This window comes from Sebastes fasciatus, chromosome 12, assembly GCF_043250625.1.
Source record: "Sebastes fasciatus isolate fSebFas1 chromosome 12, fSebFas1.pri, whole genome shotgun sequence".
Lineage (NCBI taxonomy): Eukaryota > Metazoa > Chordata > Actinopteri > Perciformes > Sebastidae > Sebastes > Sebastes fasciatus.
The window spans coordinates 14354905-14378840 of NC_133806.1; the positions used below are offsets into that span (position 1 = coordinate 14354905).

General features: G+C 37.1%; 3 protein-coding genes across 3 annotated transcripts in view; 2 read left to right on the forward strand and 1 right to left on the reverse strand.

Annotated features, from left to right (window-relative positions):
* Positions 1–2581: 2581 nt before the first annotated feature.
* Positions 2582–6858, forward strand: rbp5 (retinol binding protein 1a, cellular). Its single transcript, XM_074653364.1, has 4 exons — positions 2582–3024; positions 3607–3791; positions 4240–4341; positions 6507–6858. The coding sequence occupies exons 1-4, from the start codon at positions 2949–2951 to the stop codon at positions 6558–6560; spliced, it is 417 nt and encodes a 138-aa protein (XP_074509465.1). The 5' UTR covers positions 2582–2948; the 3' UTR covers positions 6561–6858.
* Positions 6859–7405: 547 nt separating this feature from the next.
* Positions 7406–21006, reverse strand: LOC141778854 (tumor necrosis factor receptor superfamily member 5). The gene is made up of 9 exons (XM_074653360.1): positions 20418–21006; positions 20113–20238; positions 18311–18457; positions 18101–18194; positions 17273–17349; positions 13222–13332; positions 11212–11262; positions 10104–10247; positions 7406–8453 (listed from the first exon to the last, which is right to left on the reverse strand). The coding sequence occupies exons 1-9, from the start codon at positions 20515–20517 to the stop codon at positions 8272–8274; spliced, it is 1032 nt and encodes a 343-aa protein (XP_074509461.1). The 5' UTR covers positions 20518–21006; the 3' UTR covers positions 7406–8271.
* A 146-nt stretch (positions 21007–21152) lies between these two features.
* LOC141779841 (uncharacterized) overlaps positions 21153–23936 on the forward strand; it is a 28388-nt gene continuing 25604 nt past the window's right edge. The window contains exons 1-5 of the mRNA XM_074654871.1: positions 21153–21309; positions 21606–21804; positions 21911–22091; positions 22913–23038; positions 23286–23479. Coding sequence (XP_074510972.1) covers positions 21230–21309; positions 21606–21804; positions 21911–22091; positions 22913–23038; positions 23286–23479 — 780 coding nt within the window. The 5' untranslated portion in view covers positions 21153–21229. The remainder of the gene's footprint in view (positions 21310–21605; positions 21805–21910; positions 22092–22912; positions 23039–23285; positions 23480–23936) is intronic.

Consider the following 23936-nt stretch of genomic DNA (forward strand, 5'->3'; position numbering starts at 1 on the left):
CTTCAGTATTTCGGATGGAAGCTACTTTGTTTTATCAGCTCTTTAGCAGTCGGGTTTTAGCAGCAGATGTAAACATTTCATCACTTTAAGTTGGTTAAATGTTTTTTTTTCAGTCCTCTATCTTAATATATTTTATATTTAGATGCAAATGAATGAACAGAAGTGCCTCGAGGGCAGGAGATGAACATAAATGTGTTTATAATTAAGTGTTAAGAGAAGCAAAATGTTTTCAGCTCAACTGTACTTCTGGCAATTTGATGATAACACAGACATATGTTTGATTTTATTCACATTTATGTTCATCTTCTGTTCTCTATGTACTTCTGTTTATGTATGTTTCACCAAAAAATTACTTATTTTAATTTTTACAATCCAAATTTTGCCAATTTATTTTCCCTTTTAGACCAGGAATTGTAATTCACCAATCCTTCCTCTCTCTCTTACCTTAACTACTGTATATGACTGCGTTTCATATGGAAATGTGGACCTTTCTCAAATGTCAACACCACCCAAAGAACGCAGATAAGACCGTTACCAACTCTCAATCACAAATTGATTGACAAGTCTTTTGAACACCAGACAGTCTGATGATGTTAAAGGTTTGATTACATCATTATTTCAGGCAGTGATTTAGTCTTATCAGTGTTTTGTCAACTGTTTTCAAGATCAAGAATGACCTGTGAACCTCGGCTTTTAAGTCCTTAAAGGACCAGTGTGTTACATTTCGAGGGATCTATTGGTGGAAATGGAATATAATATTAATACGTATAGTTTTCTTTCGTGTATAATCACTTGAAAACAAGAATCATTCTGTTTTTGTTACCTTAGAATGAGTCGTTTATATCTAAATACGGAGCCGGTCCTCTTCACGGAGCCGGTTGCCATATTTCTACAGTAGCCCAGAACAGACAAACCAAACACCGGCTCTAGAGAGGGACACTCAAGTTTTCGCGTTGACCACCGTAGATCTCCTACATGCTTTCAGTTGGTTGCAATCTGCAACCTCACCACTAGATGCTGCCAGATTCTACACACTGCACCTTTAAAGTACACATCTTTAAACTCCATCTGCTGCTGGACCTCGTGGTGACATCGTCTCTACTACATCAGTAATGTTTAGGGAAATATGTTAAATCATTAACAAACACAGAAATCATCTAGAAATCAACTTGTCCATTAAACTTTGGAATTGGCTTGTTGTTTATAGAGTCAAAATAAAACAGAATGGACCCTTAACCTACGGTTAATAGTTACAGTTAATATACAGTTCTGGGAAACTGGGTGGTGCAGTATTCATGCATCATGCGTTTTGCTGATGAGGCTTTGAACAGGAGTGTGTGTCCCTAAATCTGAAATAAAGCTTTGCCTCTTGTCTTGAGATAACCCAGCTGTTAAAGGTAACTAAGTGCATTTACTGTAAGTGTCGTACAATTCAGTGTCGAATATTGTGCTTTTTACTCCACAACATTGAACTGATACCTTTAGTTACTTTGTGGATTCAGATTAATAATACAAAATATAATCAACAAATAAATTATGTTATCATGTATTATCATAGGTTAAGACTTTATTGATCCATAAGCTATCTAGCAATATATATAGTGAAAGTAATGTACACAATGATGAACAATTATCGTTCAGTAATATAATATACATTATTCTGAAATGGGTCTGCATAATGAGTACTTTTACTTCTGTACTTTCAGTATATCAGAATGAGAGATACTTTATTGATCCTCGGGGGGAAATTGGGACGTTACAGTTGCTCTTATATTTAAGAAGAAGAAATATAAGAAAAATAGAAATAAAGGAGTGTGTAACATATAAATTCTGTACATAATGATCAAATATATGTATAGTAATACAAATAAATATTATTATTATATATTATTATTATTATTAATATTATTATTATTATTATTATAATTACTACAATATATAACCATGTTGTAAAATAAGTAAATTTAAAAATGCTGAGAAGTGTGAAAATTAATTTTAAATGTATCATTATTATTTTTATTTAATTTTTTTCCCCCCTACAATACAGTATATAACCACACTGTAAATAAGTAAATTTAAAAAAAAAGAAATGCTGAGAAGTGTGACAATTAATTTTAAATGTATTATATTATTTTATTTTATTTTTTCATTACAATACAGTAAATAACCACAGTGTAAATTATTAAATTAAAAAGAAATGCTGAGAAGTGCGAAAATTAATTCTAAATGTATTATAATTATAATTATAATTATAATTATTATTATTATTATTATTATTATTATTATTATTATTATTATGTTTTGATGCTAATACTTTTGCACTCATTTGAATGCAGGACTTTTACTTGTAGAGTATTTCTACACTGTGGTATTGCCACTTTTACTAAAGTAAAACCTCAAAGAATACCTCTTCCACCAGTGAGATGACCCCACTGGGACTGTTAACATACTGGTCAGCTCCCAGTATGAGAACATACACATACACCAGTCTGCAGCAGCATGCATGCTCACCCCTCCCACCCACTCAGCACATGTGTGAGGGATCCGAAGCACCGCCTCTGAACCGGATCCCTCTGAGGAGTATAGAGCATTATTAAGAGAGATGAGTGAACCTCCCCCCTGAATGATGAGGTCCTGCTGAAACACTCTCAGCCTCCGTGAGTCACAGCTGACTAGAAACCATTTCATAAATCCAGTCTCCACCCGAGAGAGAGGAGGTTCACTGAGGAGTAGCGTGCAGGAAAACAAAACCGTGCAACAGACTCATTTTACTCGACCATAAGCCTTGTGCATTGTGCAAAGACCAGTTGCGTAAGTGAAACTGATATCAAACAAGGAGGCAACAGATCCGCTCTGGGATCCGGTCTAGACTCGAGGGAAGAAAAAGAAAGCAAGAAGAAGGAAAGGTTGAGATTTCAGCTCGTCTGGAGTTTTGAAAAGGAAAGAAAATGTCTAAACCTGATTACTCTGGCACGTTTAATATGGTGGAGCAGGATAACATGGAGGCATACCTCGCAGCTTTAGGTAAGACTCTTTCTGTAAAGCATTCACACAGCTGCATGCATTTCATTTTATTAAACCCCTCCTCCTCCTCCATAACATGCATACTTTTGTTGCACTTTTATTTTTTAAACTTGTATGTTGTTTATTTGTTTAGCACAATTTAAGACTATACAACAAAAATGCATGAAGAGGCAAAAAACCCACTGGGTTTATCTGAAGCCTCCACCTAAAGACAAGATTCATATAAAGAAATAATATGACTACATAATAGTGATAACAAACAATTTGACAATATATATATATATATATATATATATAATAACAACAATAACAATACAGTAAATATACAAATATATTTTATTGCTTTGAGTTTTTAATCTTAATCATTGATTTCATAATGTGGAGCATCTTCATCTGCAGCTGCAGTAATGAAATCACCAACTTGTCCTTTCTATGACCCCAGAAACATACACACACACTCAGAGGGGAGTATCCGCTCTGTCTGCACTGTGTGACAAGACAAAGCCCCCTCTTTTAATAAAGCAACAATAAAGTACAGCTCATGTTACATTAATTCTATTATTTACCATCTTTCTCTCTCAGATATTAATTTTGCCCTGAGGAAGATTGTGTGTCTGCTGAAGCCCACCAAAGAGATCACCCATGACCCGGCCACGGGGGCTATGAAGATACGCACTCTCACCACCTTCAAGAACTTCAACATGGACTTCAATATAGGACAGGAGTTCACTGAAGACCTGGGCCCAGTGGACGGGCGTACCTGTCAGGTGTGTTGTTGTTGTTGTTGTTGTTCTGAACATGCACATTGACTTGTTTGGACACGCGTACTACTGATACAGTGATCTGCAGTATCATAACTTGTTATGCAAGTTTGCTTTGTGTGTGTTTAATGTGGAATGTCTGCGGAAAGTCGAGCCACCTACTGCTGTGTTTTTGTTCTGTAACCACCCCCTGCTGCTTTAACCCCGCTTTGAGCCAACAATGAATGATGTGTGTGTGAGAAAGCAGACAAGGAGGATAAAAAAACACTCTAATAGGCTTCAAATCCAGTCAGGAATCAGAATTAGCAGCTTTATGTTACAGTGACAAATAAAAATGAGCAAACGGAAGCAAAAGGGTTTTGAACTCATGGTCACCCTTTTGCACAAAAGACTCAAGTGAGCTACTTTACATACTAATTGCATTCAGTAACACAACATCCCTGTGTTCATGCAGACTACAGTGAGCTGGGAAGGAGACAACCTGCTTTGTGTACAGCGAGGCGAGAAGGACGGACGAGGCTGGACACACTGGCTGGAGGGTAACAAGCTGCATTTGGTAAGGATGGATGGATGGAGGGAAAGGAAGGGAGGAAGAGGGAGGGAGGGAGGATACGGAACAAGGAAAATAAAAAGGCTAAAGGGAAAAGATGCTTAAACTGATATGCTAAATGAGGGAGAACATGCAAATAAGACAGGGTTTGGAAGCACACAAAGTCTTTGTGGGTTCTTTATGCTCAATGACTATATTTAGTAAAAGGAAAAACGCCACAACTAGGCTGTCAATCAATTTAAATATTTAATCGCGATTAATCGCATGATTGTCCATAGTTAATCACAATTAATCGCAAATTAATTGCACATTCTTTATCTGTTCAAAATGTACCTTAAAGGGTGATTTGTCAAGTATTTAATACTCTTATTAACATGGAAGTGGGCAAATATGCTTGCTTTATGCAAATGTATGTATATATTTATTATTGGAAATCAATTAACAACACAAATCAATGACTAATATTGTCCAGAAACCCTCACAGGTACTGCATTTAGCATAAAACATATACTCAAATCATAACATGGCAAACTCAAGCCCAACAGGCAACAGCAGCTGTCAGTGTGTCAGTGTGCTGACTTGACTATAACTTGTCCCAAACTGCATGTAATTATCATAAAGTGGGCATGTCTGTAAAGGGGAGACTCGTGGGTACCCATAGAACCCATTTTCATTGACATATCTGGAGGTCAGAGGTCAAGGGACCCCTTTTGAAAATGGCCATGCTAGTTTTTCCTCACCAAAATTTAGCGTAAGTTTGGAGGGTTATTTAACCTCCTTCCCAACAAGCTGGTATGACATGGTTGGTACCAATGGATTTCTTAGTTTTTTTTTGTTTCACATGATACCAGTATCGTCACTCTAGCTTTAATACTGAGCGTTAAAACCTCCGAAAGATCGATTGTGCTAATGTGTTAAAGAAATTAGTGGCGTTAAAACAATTTTACATTAACGTTATTATTGCGTTAACTTTGACAGACCTAGCCACAACATTTGCTATGATTGGTCAAAAGTCTTGAAATTTGTTATGGACATACTTTGGGCAAATATCTAACAGAACAACTTTAAAATCTTTAGATCACATGAAAAATCTCACTTTTATTAATAGTCAAAGTCAGATTTTTTGAAAAATTAGGAAATCACTAACATTGTGTTCATTACATGTTTTCCATATGAAATAATGTTTTTTACACTGCATATGTGCATATCTTTGATATTATTATTATTATTGTTATGAGTTCATAGATCCCAAATACATGATTGTGCTCCTTGTAGTTTCTGAGATACAGACATTTTCTTATCATACTATAGCTAGTATTTGGGTACATGGGACTTCTGTTTTTTCCTAAAATATAATGGCGTCTGTTGCCCCGTCATGTGCCCAAAGACTAGATATAGTATGAAAAGAAAAAACTAATTTTTCAGCCAAACGGTTTGACCGATTTCTTCACATTTGTGCTTACGCAAGCCCAGAGAACACTAAAAGGAAACGAAAGGAAATTACAACTTTCAGTTGCAGACACAAACGGGTTAAAAGTTTTGAGGAGCTCTGTACATGCCTAAGGGGGGAAGGCAGGACCCTACAAAGGAAGGCAAACACAAAAGAGACAGAAGACTCTTTAATGTCTTACCAAAGTGCTACAATGACTCAGGACCAAGGGAGAGAGTGGAGTGGTTGTTCTCAATAAAGGAGTTTAAGCTTATAGATAATCTGTCAGTGCTGATGACGTTCAGCATTGCTCGCAGGATTTCTAATAACCCTCTTGTTGCAGTTGGGACAAAGCAGTGTGTGTTGTTGATGATGTCTAAACTCGGGAGAGAATTGGGAAAGAAATGCCAGCGAGGATCAGGCTGTAAAATGGAGGATTTTTAAAGGTTACGCAAAGCAGGAGAAGGGAGCAGCGAGAGAATAATGGAGAGTGAGTGAGTGAGGGGGAGCTGGAGGAGGAAGAGGGGAATGGGCTCAATGGAGGTGATAAGTACATGGAGATGGGTTAGAGGTCAAAGGATGAGGGGGGGTGGAGGATCCCAGGTTTGTGTATCACTCATTTAATTCTCCTTTGATGTGCCAAACTGTCTGATTGATTCTCACTATTCATTTACACCTCCCCTTCCCTCCTCTTTCCTCTGCCTCTCCCCCGCCCCCTCGATGGTGTTTTTCCTCTCTGCAGGAGATGAGGGTCGAAGGCGTCGTTGCCAAGCAAGTCTTCAAGAAGGCTGAGTGACGTAACGGCAAAAATGTTTTAGTGAATTTATTCTTAATAGAATATAGTCAAGGACTTGGTACAAGATTTGAATCATGTTTATAGTTTTTTTTTTTAATTATAATCAACATTATTTTTGACATATCACACTAAGACTGAATATCTGTGAAAACACTGATATGTACATGTTACATCTTATCTGATGGTATTAACTGAGAAGAGAGCAGCGGAGCAGAATGACTTGTGTAGACGTTCCCAACATACTTCCTCATATTGCACAATATCTATCTTCATAATGTTATAAACAAATCATACATCTGTTGGGAGTCACTGCTGCATGTTTAATTGATCACATCATTGTGTGTGTGTTTGTGTGTGTGTGTGTGTGGTATTGCTGCTTCATATCTCAAAGTTTTATATAGTTTTATAAATAATGAAATTCAGAGGTCAAAATTTGCATTACAATGTAATTTAAAAGAAGATATTTTTCTGGCTTATACCAATTTTTATGCACAATTCTCGACCTGAATCAATGGCTGGGGTTCGAACAATATACGTTAAATTAGATATAAATAATTTAATTAATTAATTAATTAATTACAAAAAGCTATCATTCACATTAAAGGATAAGCCAGGAAATATTTTACATTTTTCATATTGCCAACAAATCCCATGAAAGGACCAGCGATGGGTAAGTCTGTCTCAACTTCTGAGTTCTCTACCCCCCGTGGCACTCAGCCCCAAGCGCATTTGTTCTTATGAAGGTGTACTTTTTTTTAAAAAACAACAAAAACACTTGGGACTAGTGGTGTTAATCACAAGTTTCACCACAATACAATATTATATTGATTCTTTGGACAACAATATTTGCTGATATCACAAACAATTTTATTTCTGGGCTCTTCCAGACATTTAAATGAAAAACAATCTATTCTTTTTAATAAAAAAATAATAAATAATAAATGGGAAATTCAGAATAAAGGTGTATCTTAAAGATGATGATATGTATCGATACTTTCACTTTGCATCGATGATATTGGATCGTTATATTGATCCAGAACGATTTATCGTTACACCCCTACTTGGGACTAAACAACATTTAATAAAAGGCACAGTAATTTACTGAAACAATAATCACTCAAACAGGAGTAAAGTGAACATTTGTTGGGGGCAATTTCTGCTGCGGATTAATATACATTAACAGTTCATATTCACAGCAGCAGAATAAGCTACACAGTGCTCATGCTCATGGTGATCCAGCAACATGTTATCCAGTACAACAGTGTGGCTCAGTTGTGGGACAACAATGAAGCTGTATGGCACAGACGAATAAGCTACATCAGGCTTTGACTACATGGACATACTTGTTAGAAGGATATACACTCATTGTTGGTTTTGGCCTTTTCATGGGTTTTGTTTAAAATAAGAAAACATATCAACAGATTTATTCTTCAATAGAAACACCACTGAGCTGCACTAGTTTTTTCTGTTGGTTTCATTGTAAATGCATCACAGAAATATCACATCACTTGAGCTGAAATTCTCATTAAAGTCCTGCAGGAGGCAGCAAACCTTCAGCCACCTTCAACTCTTCAGCAAAAGAGAAATCCTACTTTTTTTTTCTTTTTTTTTGTATAAATAGGTCCAGTTTAAGGTTTTAAAACAAGTTGCAGCATCTCCAAGCCGGACAGGGGACTCTGAGCTCCATCAGTATACTGTTAAAACAACTTGATTATGTCCCACACCACTCGTCCTCCTGTGGCTCTGAGTAGGTCCTGCGGAAGTTGGCTGTGCCATATCCGGCACTTCCAGTGATGTGGTTGGATTCAGCAAATGAAACCGACACCTTCAGTGGAGTTATAGGATGACTGCTGTCCACGCTGTCCACACTGTCTTGTGTGACCCCATTATCATCTGAGGAGGATAATAAAATCAATGTTCAGTGTGGCCATCGTTCAAAGTAATGTTACATCAAACATGCTTTGCACTTTATGTGATTTATGGTCTTCTTAATGGCGCTGAAAGCATTTATGAGCATGGAAAACCATTTCAATTCAATATTATTTTTATATAGCGTCAAATCATAACAGAAGTTATGTCGAGATGCTTTTCATATAAAGCAGATCTAGACCGTACTGTATTAGACTAAAGGGAATACATTTTACACTGTAATATCAAAGTGTCTTTGAAACTCTACTGGTGGGATAAACACCATGTCTACCAAAAGATATTCCCCAAATTGGTGTTTGGATGACGGCTTAGAGCGCTGTCTAACACAGGTGTTGAGGTGTGCAACAGTATTCACATGATTTTCATTGTTGAAGTCTCTTATGTTTCTGGACTCTTATTCAGGTTTTTCCCATTAATTTGTCACCAATCTACATTTTCCATCTTAATTCTTCTCAAAAATATGTAAAAAATTGTAACAACGGCAGCAGAAGACTACAAAGATTACTACCATTATATTATATTATATCATATATTATATCACATCATATTATATTACATTATATTATATCATATTATATTATATTATAATATATTATATGATATGATATGATATGATATGATATAATTTAAATGATATATTATAATATATTATATTATATTATATCATTACATTATAATATATTATATCATGTTATATTAAATTATATTATTTTATATTATATGATGTGATATGATATGATATATCATATAATATATTTTATTATATTATAATATATTATATTATACTATATTATATCATATTATATTATATTACATTATATTATATCATATTATACTATATTATATTATATTACATTATATTATATCATATTATATTATACTATATTATATATTACATTATATTATATCATATTATATTATACTATATTATATCATATTATAATATATCATATTATATTTTACTATATTATATCATATTATATTATATTATCTATAAACAACAATGCTCATGCCAAAAACGGAATAAATACAGATTTAACGTCGAGTGGACGTTACAAAATGTCTAACTGCTAACGTTAGCTCGTCAGAGAAGACACGTGTTTTGCTACCTGTGTGTGTTTTGTTCGGAGGTGGATGGTACCTGATCAAGAACAAAGCTTTCTCAGGACCTCAAGCGCGTTTTTTTTCATTTCTGTCTTCTAGTAATTTTATTTTGTGTTTTTTAAGTTTAGTTCATCCCCTTTTTGATTTCAATATTAATATATATTATAATATATTATATATATATATTTATTATTAATTATATATAAAATATATTAATATTTTTTGTATTTTAAAAAAATACAAAAAATCAAATAACCACTCATTTTTTGTATTTTAATATCCGTTTGTGAAAGGAAAATCAAATGACCAAAAGATACACTGACCAATGTCCCTGGTTTGAGTCCGACTGGGGACCTTTGTTGCATGTCATACCATATCTCTCACTTCCTGTCATGTCTCTAGTGTGAATATCTCTTATAAAGGCATGAAGAATGCCAACACAACACGTTTTTATTGACTACTGTAAAGCTTTTTCGTGTCTGCATGCAGCAGTGTTCATGGATTTATCACCTGCTGGGTTAAAGAGTGGTAATTTGCAGCACTCCACGGTGCAGCTCTCTTGGCAGTGACCATTCAGCTCTGTGAACGGTAAAGGCAGATCCAGCCGGGTGACCGGTGCTACTGGAACCATTTCAACCAGAGTAACAGGACCGGCTGTCACACAGAATACATCACAAATAGGGGTAAAAAATAAGATTATTCAGTATCAATGCCACAAGGAATATCTCATATAATCAGCATGATTTATCGATTGTAGTTTATCTTTTGAACATAGTGCTGGTAATTTATATTCACCAGGGATGCACTGATATCGATACTGGATCGGATATCGGCCGATAATGACTCAAACAGTTGGGTCGAGTATCGGTGACAATGGGGCCGATCTATTCAATTCACTTCTAAGTTTATATACTATATGCATTATATACTGTCATTTTAATTCCTGTTTTAAGTTTTGACCAATTTATTTCTATATTAAAACGGGTTGTTAAGGTTTCAGTAGGTAGTTGATAGGTAGTAGATTTTTTACCAAGTTGCTTGTGTATGTACTTATTATTTTAATAATAAATAACAATTAATTAAAGGGACTGTTTGTAACTTTTATAGAGTGATATTGTGGTTTTAGCTGACGTGTGTCGCCTCACTGTTTTGAGCGATGCTCGTTCATGTCTATTTAGAGCGCGCCAGTGTGAGCCCGACGCTGACTTTCGTTGACTTAACGGCCACAGGTGTCACTGTTAACAAGCAATTCTGAAAGTTACAAACAGTCCCTTTAAATGTATATCTATGTATTTATTTATTTGTCACATTTTGTTTTACAAAGTTAAGAAAGCGATGTTTAAGTCAAGCCTGATACAGCTTATTAATTAAACACTGGTATCGGTACTCGTTATCAGACGATACCCAAAGCCCAGGTATCACTATCGGTATCGTGACTGAAAAGTCGGATCGGTGCATCGGTGTATGCTGAACAAATTTGTTTCTAGGAAAAGTTCTTCAATCTTCTTCATTCATACATTAATACGCCTGTAAAATTTGAATATACCACAGCTCCGTGTGACTCAATATGAAAGTGATAATCCTCCTCAAATGTATACTTTGAGTATAAAACACTTACCTCCTGTAGACTTGAAAGGCGGTTGTAAAAAGCTTGTAGTTTCCTTTTTCACTGTGGAAAAAAAAGTCTGATTTGACTCACAGCGTGTACAAATGGTGTCACGTTTATAGGTTGGAAAAAATGATCGACCTTCAATATAAACGTGTTATTGCAGCATGATTCAATTCTCTGCCGTTCACATGCTCAGTATTCGCCATTATATGGCCAAATACACTGCTTTTATGTACTTTTTGTGTAAATGTTGGAATCCATCATGACCATAGTTTATAGTCCCACTTTATGAGGGACTGCACAGCATCTTGATGCCTTGTCCCACGTCCCACATATTGATACTATGTCCCACATTTTGATCGGCTCTAGTTTTCAAAAGTCAAACCACTGCAAGACAGATGCGTTTCTAAAATATGCCTTTTATCCAATGGCTGTGAAGAAAGCAGGGAAGGCCGTCATCGCGTGGGTCAAGTGCAGGTTAACCTGTCTTTGCTACGCTACGGCCAATGGGGAAAAATCACGAGCTATGCAGATTTAGGCAGAATATGATGGAAATAACTACAAAGAAAAGGAAACGCAGCTACAACAAAGACTGTTAAACTACTTATAACTGGGTGAAGCCGGTGGAAGGTGATTCTTAAAGAGTTCTTGCAAAATTAGTTATTTTTCAACCAGAGGGCAAAGCATAGAGACGTTACAAGCTAAGAGGTGGAATAGAAATGTTTATTTTTTTAAGTTAGATAAACATTATATCAAAATTGAAGACTACTTCTTAACATTAGTAACATGTCCCACATTGTCCTACACAAACATACTCTTTGGTTTGTTGGTCACCTTACCCATAGTCAGTGCGTTTATGATAATTGCCCCGCATTATTATCATTATTACGGCCTTGTAGAGGAACCCTGTGTCATGATTTACATGCTGCATGCTCCTAAATGCATTTCGGTCTAACCGAATTACAACAAACGGAACCACAGCAAATTTTTGCCCTTTGGCCCCCTAATGGGTTAATCTTTCACCAAAAGAGTGAGTGATAACTCACTTAAAGATCCCCTCCAGGCATGTTTTAAGACATGAAAATACTAATGTAGAAATTTATAATATAATAAAAATAAGTATTTTATGTCTATTTTTTTCCACAAAAAGGTTCCTAGTTAAATTTTCTTGAAATTACATCTACTCCTCCTCCCTTATTGAAAAAAAATCCATTTTTATTTTTACTGTTTTATTTCAACTACTAGTGGACAATGATTTCTCCCATTGAAAAGCCAATTCTCAGGGTATGTGAACTGGAGGTTTCAGGTTTCCACATCACATTGTGTAATTTGCGTACTGGACTTCCAAACTAGTTGTGAAATCCAACCTTCTCTCAGTTAATTGTATTTCATCTGTAAATTCCAGAATTGACACGTCTTCACTGGAAATACAGTAAATGTCTATGAAATACACCACAACGTCAGCCAAAACAATCAGTTATGTAGCTGTATCACATGCGTAGGACCTGTTTCTCAGTATGAGTTACTGTAGCTGCCTGCGACATGTGCGTCACATTATACCAAATAATTGTGTCAGGCTGCGTCTTCACAGGATGTGGTTTCCCCCATTCAGTTTGTCATGCTCGCTAAGCTTGTCTAACAGCTTGTTAGACAGCGTCTTATTTAACCTTTCTGGGTTATACTGACTCATAAATATTCTGCTTTTGTAGACTTGTAGACCACACTTCTAATTAATATAAAAACAAATTAGGTATATATGTTTTCATTTGACCGTAATCAGATTATTTTAAAATAAATTGACTGTAAAGGAAACAGTGGGAAGTGTGAAAGAGACGAGCCATGACCTTAATCTGCACACTTCAAAGCAAACTGTGTCTCAGAGTTGTGGCTAAGAACGTACGTAGTCAGTGAGTGGGCATGCCTGCACACGGCTTTGCTGCCTCTTTTTAAAGAATGAGAACAAAGGTGTGTGAAAAACAATGATGAAACACACCTACACATGTGACATGTTGTACACACCTGCTTTGTATGACTTGCGTTTTGCCCTCCAGCAGATGAGTCCAAACAGGAGGACGAGTGCGGTCAACACAAGTCCTGACCACAGGCCTGCGGGTAATATCCAGGTACAATCTGATAAACAGAGAAAGGGGATTTTAGAGGGACCTAAATACATTTTAATTAGGTTTATCCTCCTGATTACACAAGTAACTTCTGGTAAATAAAGTGTGAGTGAGTGATTACTGAATACACCTCTTGATTCCTCATTAACAATATTGTAAGGTAATGAATAAAATGACTGACTATAAAAATGACTAAAAAGGCTTTATGAATGGATATTCATTCAATTTCAGTATGTTAACACTCAAGTAGTTTATAACATACTATAATACCCTATAATGTAGTTGTAAACAGAGATTATTTTGTTACTTGCATTTTTTAAGGTCTCATTAATGTAGTTGTCAGCAATTATAACTTCCATGAAGCACCCATAACTGTAATACAAGCAATTAATAAATGCTTGATAACATTGTACGTAGCTATACGATTACACATGTGAACAAATCCTTTCAGTGTGTTATAAAACATTCATTAACTACTTCTACAGATGTACAAATCATTCACAGGTCGGTTTAAAACTGAATTAATATCATCAACATATGATTATGTACAAACATATTTCTAATATCACTATTATTGTGTTCATTAAACCCCAGTTATATAGTTATAGTCAAAAATGACATTAATAAACACTTAAAAACATCCTTATATCTGCTTATAGTGTGTTATGAAGTATAAATGCTTTATATATTACTTCAAAACTAAATAGGTGGGACTAAAATGAAACCTGTGGTTGGAACACATTTTCCTTTTATGTTATGAAAACATCTTGTTTCCAGGTAAAAAGTGTCACAGGTAAAAATTTCCACGTGTTAGATCTGTAGAAGAAGTTAGATCTGTATATGCTTACTTGGTGTGTTTCATTACATATTTGACTGGATTAAACTGAGTAGGCTGAACTGTTTAAATCACTGATCTCACACAAATGAAAACCCTGATGACACATACTAGTATGAAAAAGTTGCAATGTAGAAGGACTCATTTTAATCAACATGTGACGTCTAAAATCTGACTGAGTTCAACTGCTATACTTGTCAGTTCAATACTGTAGCTCATTTCAAAATGTGGTGTAAATGAACACTGGATATCTTCAGCAAATTCCCCTCCGTTCTCACCCCTCTTTACTCCTCAGTGGACTCGTAAACAAAACTCAACTTCTGTCACCTGACTGGGTACTTTGACCTTTGTGACCTTTTGTACTGGCCTGATTCATTGGCTGGGTTTTGTTTTAGTATTTGCTTAAAAGAATAGACAAATAGTGAGAAATGGTGCCTGTGAGCGACTCATGAAAGCATTTTATAGATGTATATATCAACTCTCATAGCAGCTGTGTTCTATTGGTGCCTTCAAATGAAACTTGTGAGATTGTGTTTACAACATGGGAAGTCGTGTACACAATATGTTTGGTGTTCAAGTGGTTAAGTCGTGAGAACATCGCTTCTAAGCAACGTCAATGTTGATGTTACTGTCGGCGTATAGAAGCCACAGAGGTTCACAATTTCGCAAGCTAGCAAGTGGGTAACATAATGCAGTAAATGCTAAGGCATAATGCCAGAGGAAAAAGATGAGGCTGTTGGGAATATCAACATTTTCCTCAGACATATTATAAAGTTACAAAAAAAAACAATATACGACTAAAATTACAATATATTAACTTATTATTCACCGAAAACTTCCATGGCCTCCGGCATTTATGACAACGTCAACAAACACATCACAACTCATGAACTCTGAGCCTTCAGAAATACCACAAGAGGGGGGCGTTCATGTGGACTCTTCTTGTGAACACGGTAAACACGACCCCTTTTGAAGGCACCACATTTCTTTCTGGAAATTCCATTGAAGAAAGTCTAACAGGACCACAACATCATTCATGCCAGCAGCATGGCAGTGTTGTAGGGCTGCAACTAATGATTATTCTCATTATCGATTCATCTCAGATTATTTTCTAGATTAATCGATTAATGGTTTGGTCTACAAAATGTCATAAAATAATGAAAAATGTCCATCCCAGTGTCACAAAGTCCAAGGTTGTTTTGTCAGTCCGAAACCCAAAGATATTAAGTTTAAAATGATGAACAGAGAAAAGCAGGATATCTCCACGTGACACGCTGAAAACAGCATTTTCTGCCATTTTTGCATGAAAAATTACTTTAAGGATTAATTGATATTCAAAATAGTTGGCGATTATTTTTCTGTTGATCAAATAATCTATTAGTCGATTAGGGACATCATATCATGTTTCCCTCAGGGTGAAGTATAATAACTTGGGTGATCCCCTGGCCTGTCATTCAGCGCCACCATCAGACCCTAATTTTTATTTGTGTGATACTTTGGATTATGACCAATTACCTGCAAAATGAATGACGTTCCTATCAGCCTCAGCTGGACTTTGTGTTTAGTGCTAATTGGTGAATGTTAGCATGCTAACATGCTAAACTGAAATGGTGAACATGTTAAACGTTGTACATGCTTAGCATCAGCATGTTAGGATTGTCAGAGCTTGCTGACGTTGGCATCCAGCTCAAAGCACCACTGTGCTTAAGTACAGCCTCACAGAGCTGCTAGCATGACTGTAGACTGCAGGCCACAACCACATGTACTGCAGCTCAGCTCCCTCTTTGCCATCATCTTGAAACAGTCCCCTGAATCTGTCCTGTTTCTCCACAGCACTGCATCCTGTCTTGGCTTCAACCTCCACAAATTCACATCCGTCCAATCCTACATTGCATCCTCTGACTATCTGTGTGGCTGCTTGAGTACCCAGTTTGTGAAGGTATGGCCATAGCACAGTCCCACACGCTTGTCAATATTTAGTATTTTGTCGCTCACGTCCTCCACTCAGACTTGACTCTCAATTCTTTTGACTACTTAGGGACAGCAGAACAAGTTGTGACATATCATCTCCTTTAATGTTGATATGGCGAACTTTTTAGAAAACAAGTGCTAATACCATCCAGCAGTTAGCAACTTTATCATTGGTTTGGAGTTGTGTTTCTGGCCTCCTGATGAATGTAGGTCACATAGTCACTCTCTTTTAGCCCTGTATTTAGTTTTTTTTTCTCTGTTGTGCTGACTCCTGAGGGAAATATCTGGTTCTGTAGCTACTAAATGCTCCACTAAGTCTGTCAGCTAGTTGTAAACTGTTGGTGGTTGTTCCGATACTGATTCCAGTTTCGGAAATGCATCCGATACTTCCCCAAATTCGTTATCGGGTGTCAGCATGAACGCCAGTCTATGCACCAATCCCATACCATAATTTATTAACCTAGAAGAAAATCAACTTGTTTAATCAGAAATCAATTCTTCCTCACTGCTCCAAAACAGTAGCCTTGACTGTGCTGTGGCCCTGGATGTATCATGTATCATGTAAAAACAGTGTGGTGCTAGTGGAGAGTGTAACGGTAGTCGGAGCGAGGACAATATCAGCCATTTGGCAATATTTCACAGAACATCTCTAGTGGTTTTACATCGAAAAAAAACTGCCTGACCATGAGTCACCAGAGTGAACCAAAACAGTGAAGTTGCGGCCAGGCACAAGGTGCTGACTCTTAATATAAAGCTCAGTAGACCCCTTTCACATTGTCACATATTGTTTTCACATTGTCATTTGATACATTTATGTTATAAAAATATTGATTACTGCAGCTTTAATGTTAAGCCTATTCTCTAAAGGTGAAATGACCCTTTACAGACTACACCCCTATCTTCTGTCAGAGACATACTAATTGCCTTAAGAATGATTTTCCTATCTGTACTACTTTTACTTCCTCTCTTGATAACTTGGTCATATGACATAAAGGAACTAAAGGTTAACAGGAACTCACTGAGACACGCAGGATAAGAGCATTCATTGTGCAAGTTTTTTTTTTTTTTTAAAGCTAAAACATTTGAAAATCTGAAGAGATGATACACATGTAAAGACAGCTTGAAAATAAAAATGAAGACCTACGAGATTTGAAGTTGCCACAGATTGCATCAGTTGTTGAGGTTCCTGGAGTTTTCAACTCTCTTCCCAAGTCTTTACATCTGAAAACAACATACAAAGACAATCAAATAAATATCCACATACTGTGCTGTGTTTCTACAACTAGGGTTGCAAAGGGATGGGAAATTTCTGGTAAAATTACAGAGATCTTCCAGGGCTGTCCTTGACAAAAGAAATTCTTAGTCGACTAACACTTGGATGATTTTGTCGACTAATCGATTAGTTGAACACAAAAGCACCACTTTAAATCTTGTGTTTACCAGAGATGTGCTCATTAGTTTCTTGAAAATAAGTCATTCAGCATGAAAAAAGCATAGAAAATGACTAATCGACTAAAGAAATCTTAGTTGACTAAGACGAAAATGGTCAATTAGTTGACTAATCAACTAAGAGGGGGCAGTCCTAAAATTTTCCCAAACAATTTTTTTTTTAAATTTAAATTAATTCCAATATATATTTTAATAGCGAAGTTATTTTGGGGGAAAACACACATAAAATATCACATGGAGGAAGACCATGGAGAGGATATGGAGGCCTGAGAGGAAAAGTCTTTTTAAAAGCTTCAGAAACAGTTCCTACAGTGTCGATGAAATATAGTCACAGAAGACGTGATGTGGACGGCTCGGGTTTGTAGACTCATGATGTCAACCGAAACTAAAACAGTAATTTCTGCTGTGTCTCAATGGATGACTAATGAATGATGCACATCACATTCTATCACGTTACGTACAGTGACAACCTCCTTCGGCTTTGATAATAATAATAACCGTGATAACGGAGACGCAGTCTGACCTGGTTTGTGTTTGACAGGGCGAGTGGAAATCTGTTACGTTGCTGTAAGTCCCGTCTTCACACGGAGCACAGATTATGTCATTCATGCGAGTGGCTGCAAAAAAGAACGAGATTTCTTTTCAGTTGTCAGTTTGTGCTGTATTTTGGTAAGATGTGAATGCTTGCTGGAGTACATGATCATTTATTTAGCATTTTACAATGGAAGCCTACCTTGAACCTTGACCCCTTTACCCACAGGGCAGTGAGTCACTCGCCTGCAGTGGTCACAGTCATCATTGCTACAGTAGTAACCAGTCACACACTCGCACACGGTGTCTTCCTGAGCTGTACAGTCCTTTACTTTATTCTGCTTGTTACCTAAAAGAGTCAAAGAGAGATATAGTCAGTCCTGGAGGAGAGATCCATCTTCTGTTGCTCCTACTGAGGTCTCTCCCATATTGTCTTTTGTGAGTGTAAATATTTGGTCCATGGTAAGGAAAGAGTAGGGGTGGAAGAAGTACTCAGATACAACAATGTAAAAATACTCAGTAACAAGTACAAGTACTGCATTCAGAACTTACTTTAGTAGAAGTATTAGTAGCATCAAAATATACTTAAATTGGCAATGTCGAAGATTATCATTTAAATCAATGTCTGTTAAAGCTTCAGGAGGCAGAATGTTTTTGGCATCATTGGGCACAAACTAGGCAGCGCTGATCTAATATGAATCAATATTCTGTTACTGTAATGCCTATTTCTCTCCTCAAATGTTTTCAGAAACATCTTGTAGTGTACTATTCAGCTGTAAAATTAGAAAGTTTGCTCCGGCTGGTGGGCGGTGCTTGGTATTTCCTCAACTGATCTCAACGTGGCTGCCGGGTCACAAACTTTCTCATTTTACAGCTAAACAGTACACTACAAGATGTTTCTGAAAACATTTGAGGTAAGAAATAAGCATTACAATAACAGAATAGTGTTTCATATTTGATCAGCGCTGCCTAGTTTGACCGTTTGATCAGAGTTTGTAAGTGATTGACAGCTGCTCAGAGACAGCAGGCTCCAGCTCGGCTCTGATTGGTTGTTTTCCTCCGGTCTGTGAAATCTTGCAGATGCCGTTAGGAGCACCGGAGGACACAGAGGGACATGATTTTTTTAGATCACCTGTCTCATGCAGTACTGTCAGAATGTAGTGAGTGTTTTATAAAATAACTTTTTTTAATCATATTTGCTCCATTTCCACCCACTGCTGCTTTAACAGAATTAAACTTGAATAATTAGTTCAGATTCTTCTCTTTTAGTTGTGAAAATACAAAACTTACAGTTAGGGTCACTGAACTTGAGCACAAATTCAATAGACTTAAGCTATTAAGTTTTCTCTAGATCAGTTAGATTTGCTTTCCAGTTACATTCTCATTTGACAGGTTTTACAGCTGTCTGCTGCTGTTTTGTACCAGGGTTTTGAGGCTGCATCCTGTAACTTTGTTACATTAGAAATGTGTGTGGGTTATTACTTTCAAGGTTGTTAAAATCATCTTACTCCACACTGACAGTATCATATTTTCATTTATAGGCTTGTTCTGTGTTCGTCATTGAAACTATATGATGTTCATGACGTCTGGTTTCACTAAATAATACAAAGAAAATGAAACTATGTGATGTTAACATAGAGTGAAATATTTAAATCAAAGATTTTGTTTTTAGCCTGACGTGTCTTTCAAAACATTGGGTTCTCCACTAATATTTAAGATAAAGTTAGAAAATTGTGAACAAAGTTTGGCTACAAAGTTTGGTTATGTAAGGATTGACCCCACTGGAAGGTTAGTGAGGTTTAATTGGTTTAAAATGGAAAAGAGGACGATATTAAAGAAGTGGATTTGTGATGCTGTTCACATGAAGACACAACTGCAAAACATATATCTAAACTCTATAAAAAAGGCAGCAGGGGTGAGAAGAGGAAGGAAATGTGTTTGTGTTTGTAGTATAGAAAAACTGTGTGTACGTGCATATACAGTGCTGTATAATGTGTGACTTACTGGGATTGCAGTTCCTGCAGATCTGACATTTAGTCATGTAATTTTTTGTGGCTGTGTATAATCCACGTCCACATTCGGCACACTCGGTCGCTTTTGTGTTATCACAGTGAGCTTTCAGATACTGGCCTGATAAGAGTTGAGAAAACAGAGATATACAGAAGATGTCAGGCTGTCATGCAAATCCAGTATGTGAGGAATACTGAAAAGCACAGAACAGAAACACAGTAAATACTGTGTCGTGGTTTGCACAGTCCTATAAAGAAGTTTGTCATCCAAAGAGAAAAGAAAGAAGGATGTTGACTGACCTGCAGCACAGTAATCACAGCATCTCCCATTATTAGCGGGGTCCTTATCCTCATTTGGGCAATTAGCCATTTGTTGCCCCTTTAAACCTGCTCCTAACATTTGAAATGACAGCTATTTAATTGATCTCCGCTCAAAGAGCATCACTCAAGGTGCAATCTCTTTTCCCTTTCTCTTTTTCTAACTATCACCACTCTCTTTCTGTCTGAACTGTCTGTGACTACAGATGTGTTTCCCCTCCTCACTCTGCCTTACCCTACTTCTCATGTCTTCTCTAATCCTACACAGTGGAAAACCCCAGTGATCCTAATCTGACGTTTTCCCCTCTGTGTGTCTCTCTCTCTCGGTCTCTTTCTCTCTGTGTGTCTCTCCTCATTTCCTTCCTGTGCTAGCCCTCTCACTGCAAAGTAAGCGGTGTGTGTGTTTCCGTATAGCTACAGGACCAAATGCTGATTTTGGCTCTCTAACTAACTGCACGTAGCCGAGCAGCACAATGAAACATTTCCTCTCTCCGCTACACCCTTTCCTTTCAGTCTTTATCCATTGTTTCTCCTGAACCTTTGCCCCACTGGCGCAGGGATGTTGTTGAGCTAAAACTAACTGCAAAGAGATTTTGTACTAAGAGTCGATCTGACTGAAGGTTCTTGGCTCAGTCTGTCTTCCTGCCTTCCCAATTACCAGCAGTCACTCCCTCGTTACTGCAAACATATTAAAAAACAATCTACAAATAGTTGTATAAAATGCCTACGTTTGCAAAATATGAGTGAGAGAGAGAGGGGGGCAGCAAGAAAGAGCGAGAGATGGAAAGTAAATTATGAACAAAAGGGGAAGGAGAGATGTTGATGTAGTTTTATTTGTGAGGCGATTTGATCGGATCACGATGTTGAGATCAAGGTGGGTTTGAATTTTTGCATTTGAGTACGATAAAACGGATTACCACATCGTAATGATTTGCAATAGACGGGTCGAGGGCTTGTCAGATGGAGGGATGTTAGTGGATTTGTTTATAGCATTGTGATTTAGTATTTTTGTGATTTATGCCTCTTCGTCTCTGGCTCTCTTTCTGGATTTTCTCACATTAAGTAATACCGTTTTCTTTCTTAAGTTTGGGGTCCTTGCTTTTTTTTCTTTTCCTTTACAATGTATCACCCTGTCCCTTGAATTTTCATATCTTCCATACCTTCCCTCAGTCTCCTGCTTCTCCTGCTCTCCCGCTCGGCCTACTCGATGTTGCTGGGCTGGGTGGAGTCTCCAGGGTATCCCACTGGATACTTGCCCCATGCCAGTCTAAACTGGAGCAGGTGTGCCCCCAAAGGTCACACCCTCTCCATCAAGCTCATCCACCTGGACCTGGAGGACAGCCAAGACTGTGAGAATGATGCAGTGAAGGTCAGGGGTCAAGATAAACATCAAATGGTTGTGCTTAAAGAAGTCTAGGTTACTTGCTTATGTCAGTACTTTTATTGTACCCTCTACAACATCATTTATTTCCCAGGTCTTTTCAAATGGAAACCTAATCTCAGTTCTGTGTGGCAAAAGGGAATTTGAGGAGCTTCAGTCGTCTGTAAATCCCTCGCTCCTCTCCTTGCCGGGTGGCTGCCTCTCTCTTACGTTCCACTCCGACTACTCAAACGCAAAGAGGCACACCGGCTTCAGAGGCTTTTATACTGATCAAGGTGAGATGTAGAAAAGAAAAGCAAGTGAGTTGTAAAAGTCCCATCAAAGTCTATTGTATTTGTGCCTATTATATTTTTCCACCTTTCCCAGGGGAGCTCGGTTTGTATGTTCATGTATTTCATCATAGTGAATACATTTGTAATCATGTTGTTAGGAAGGTGATATTTTTAGACAATAATTCACAGTGGTTGCAGTTTATAGCTGTTAATGCTGAATTGGAAACAGTTACATTTTTAGATACTTTTTTATTTCATAAATGGAAAAAAATAGTGTCCAGGGTTATTTTGTCTATGGTGAGTTGTGTCTTATTTTCAGTTTTCACATAAATAACTAAAGCACATGCCTCTTAAGAGTCTTCAGCGTTAAGACTTTCAGTTTCAGTTCAAACTAAGTTGCTGACAGTGACTGATGTCTCCTCTCAATCTTGTCTAACGGCCTCACCTTTGGACAGAGCCAGGCTAGCTGTTTCCCCTTTTGTTTCCAGTCTTTATGCTAAGCAAACCTAACCGGCTGCTGGCTCCAGCTACGTCGTTACCCTAAAGACGTGAGAGTGGTGTAAATCTTCTCATTTCAACTATCTGCAAGAAAGTGAATCAGCTATTTCCCCAAATTTCAAACTATTACTTTAAGAGATGGGTTTTATGCCAAATGGATGTTGTTTAGTATGTTGCTGCATGTGCAGGTCTGATGGTTGATGGGGAAAAAAATAAGTGAATCATCACCACCATCAAAACAACAGATGTCCAGCGAATCCTTTAAAGTGTCTTGTGTGCCATGTGTGCTTTTCTACATCTGACCTTTAATTAATTTGCTCCCTCAGACTTCGACGAATGTGTGGACGACCCAGACAACAAATGCACCCAGTTCTGTCACAACTACATTGGAGGTTACCACTGCTCCTGTCGCCATGGTTACCACCTGGGGGTGGACAAACACACTTGCACGGGTACAAATAATCTCATGAATAGGGGCAGTAAACGGTATACACAATGAAGAGTTAAAGTTAGACAGAGGAAGACAAATCAAGGAAGGTGAATCAAAACTGGAACATGAAGTGAAAATGGGGAAATAGAGGAAGCAGGGAATCCGGGGGGGGGAGGGGAAAGAGGAGAATTGCATGTAAAGGAGGCTTATTGTGTAACATGTATGATTATGTTGATGGTGATGACAGTGAATTCTTATCTTCAACACAGTGAGTTGTGCTAAGGATCTGTCAGGGCTGAACAGAGGTGACCTATCCAGTCCGTCCTGGCCTGCTTCATATGCAGAGAATGCCAACTGTGAGTACACCCTGTCCGTGGAGGCCACCCTGCAGCTGGAGCTGCACTTCTCTGAAGATTTCGATGTTGAGCAAAGCCCTGATGGTCAATGCATAGATGCACTGACGGTAGGTGTTGAGTTAAAATATGTAAATACCAAATTTTTCTAAAACTTCTAACTTTACAGAGCAGGAAACAAAGAGGAAGTTCAGACAAAAGTGTTGTAACCATGGATTTGTTCTATTTTGACCATTTTATAGACTTTCTGTGTCACTTTTTTTTTTTTTGGTCCTTTGCATCTAGTGCCTATAAAAAGTATTCATTGAAAGGTTTTATTGTCTTACAACATTTAATCAAAATATATCAAATGTGCTTTTTTAGATACTGATCTACAGAAAAAATGCTTTAATGTTAAAAGTGAAAACACTCTTTTCAATATGATCTAAACTAATTACAATTATAAAATACAAAATGCCTATTTTTGCACAAGTATTCCCTCTCTTAAAGCGGCAGTAGTCAGGATTGGAGCAAATATGATTAAAAAAAGTTATTTTTATAAAACGGTCACTATATCCTGACAGTAGT

Bases quoted from the DNA above. Each gene is read 5' to 3' on its own strand.
- rbp5 (XM_074653364.1), top strand. From the start codon at position 2,949: ATGTCTAAACCTGATTACTCTGGCACGTTTAATATGGTGGAGCAGGAT. The intron at 3,792-4,239 runs GTGTGTTGTTGT...GTGTTCATGCAG, and splicing joins TGGACGGGCGTACCTGTCAG to ACTACAGTGAGCTGGGAAGG. The intron at 4,342-6,506 runs GTAAGGATGGAT...TCCTCTCTGCAG, and splicing joins AGGGTAACAAGCTGCATTTG to GAGATGAGGGTCGAAGGCGT.
- LOC141778854 (XM_074653360.1), bottom strand. From the start codon at position 20,517: ATGTTAGGAGCAGGTTTAAAGGGGCAACAAATGGCTAATTGCCCAAAT. The intron at 11,263-13,221 runs GTGTGTACAACA...TTTTTTCCACAG, and splicing joins ACGCAAGTCATACAAAGCAG to TGAAAAAGGAAACTACAAGC. The intron at 8,454-10,103 runs GTGATAAATCCA...TATCCTCCTCAG, and splicing joins ACCACTCTTTAACCCAGCAG to ATGATAATGGGGTCACACAA.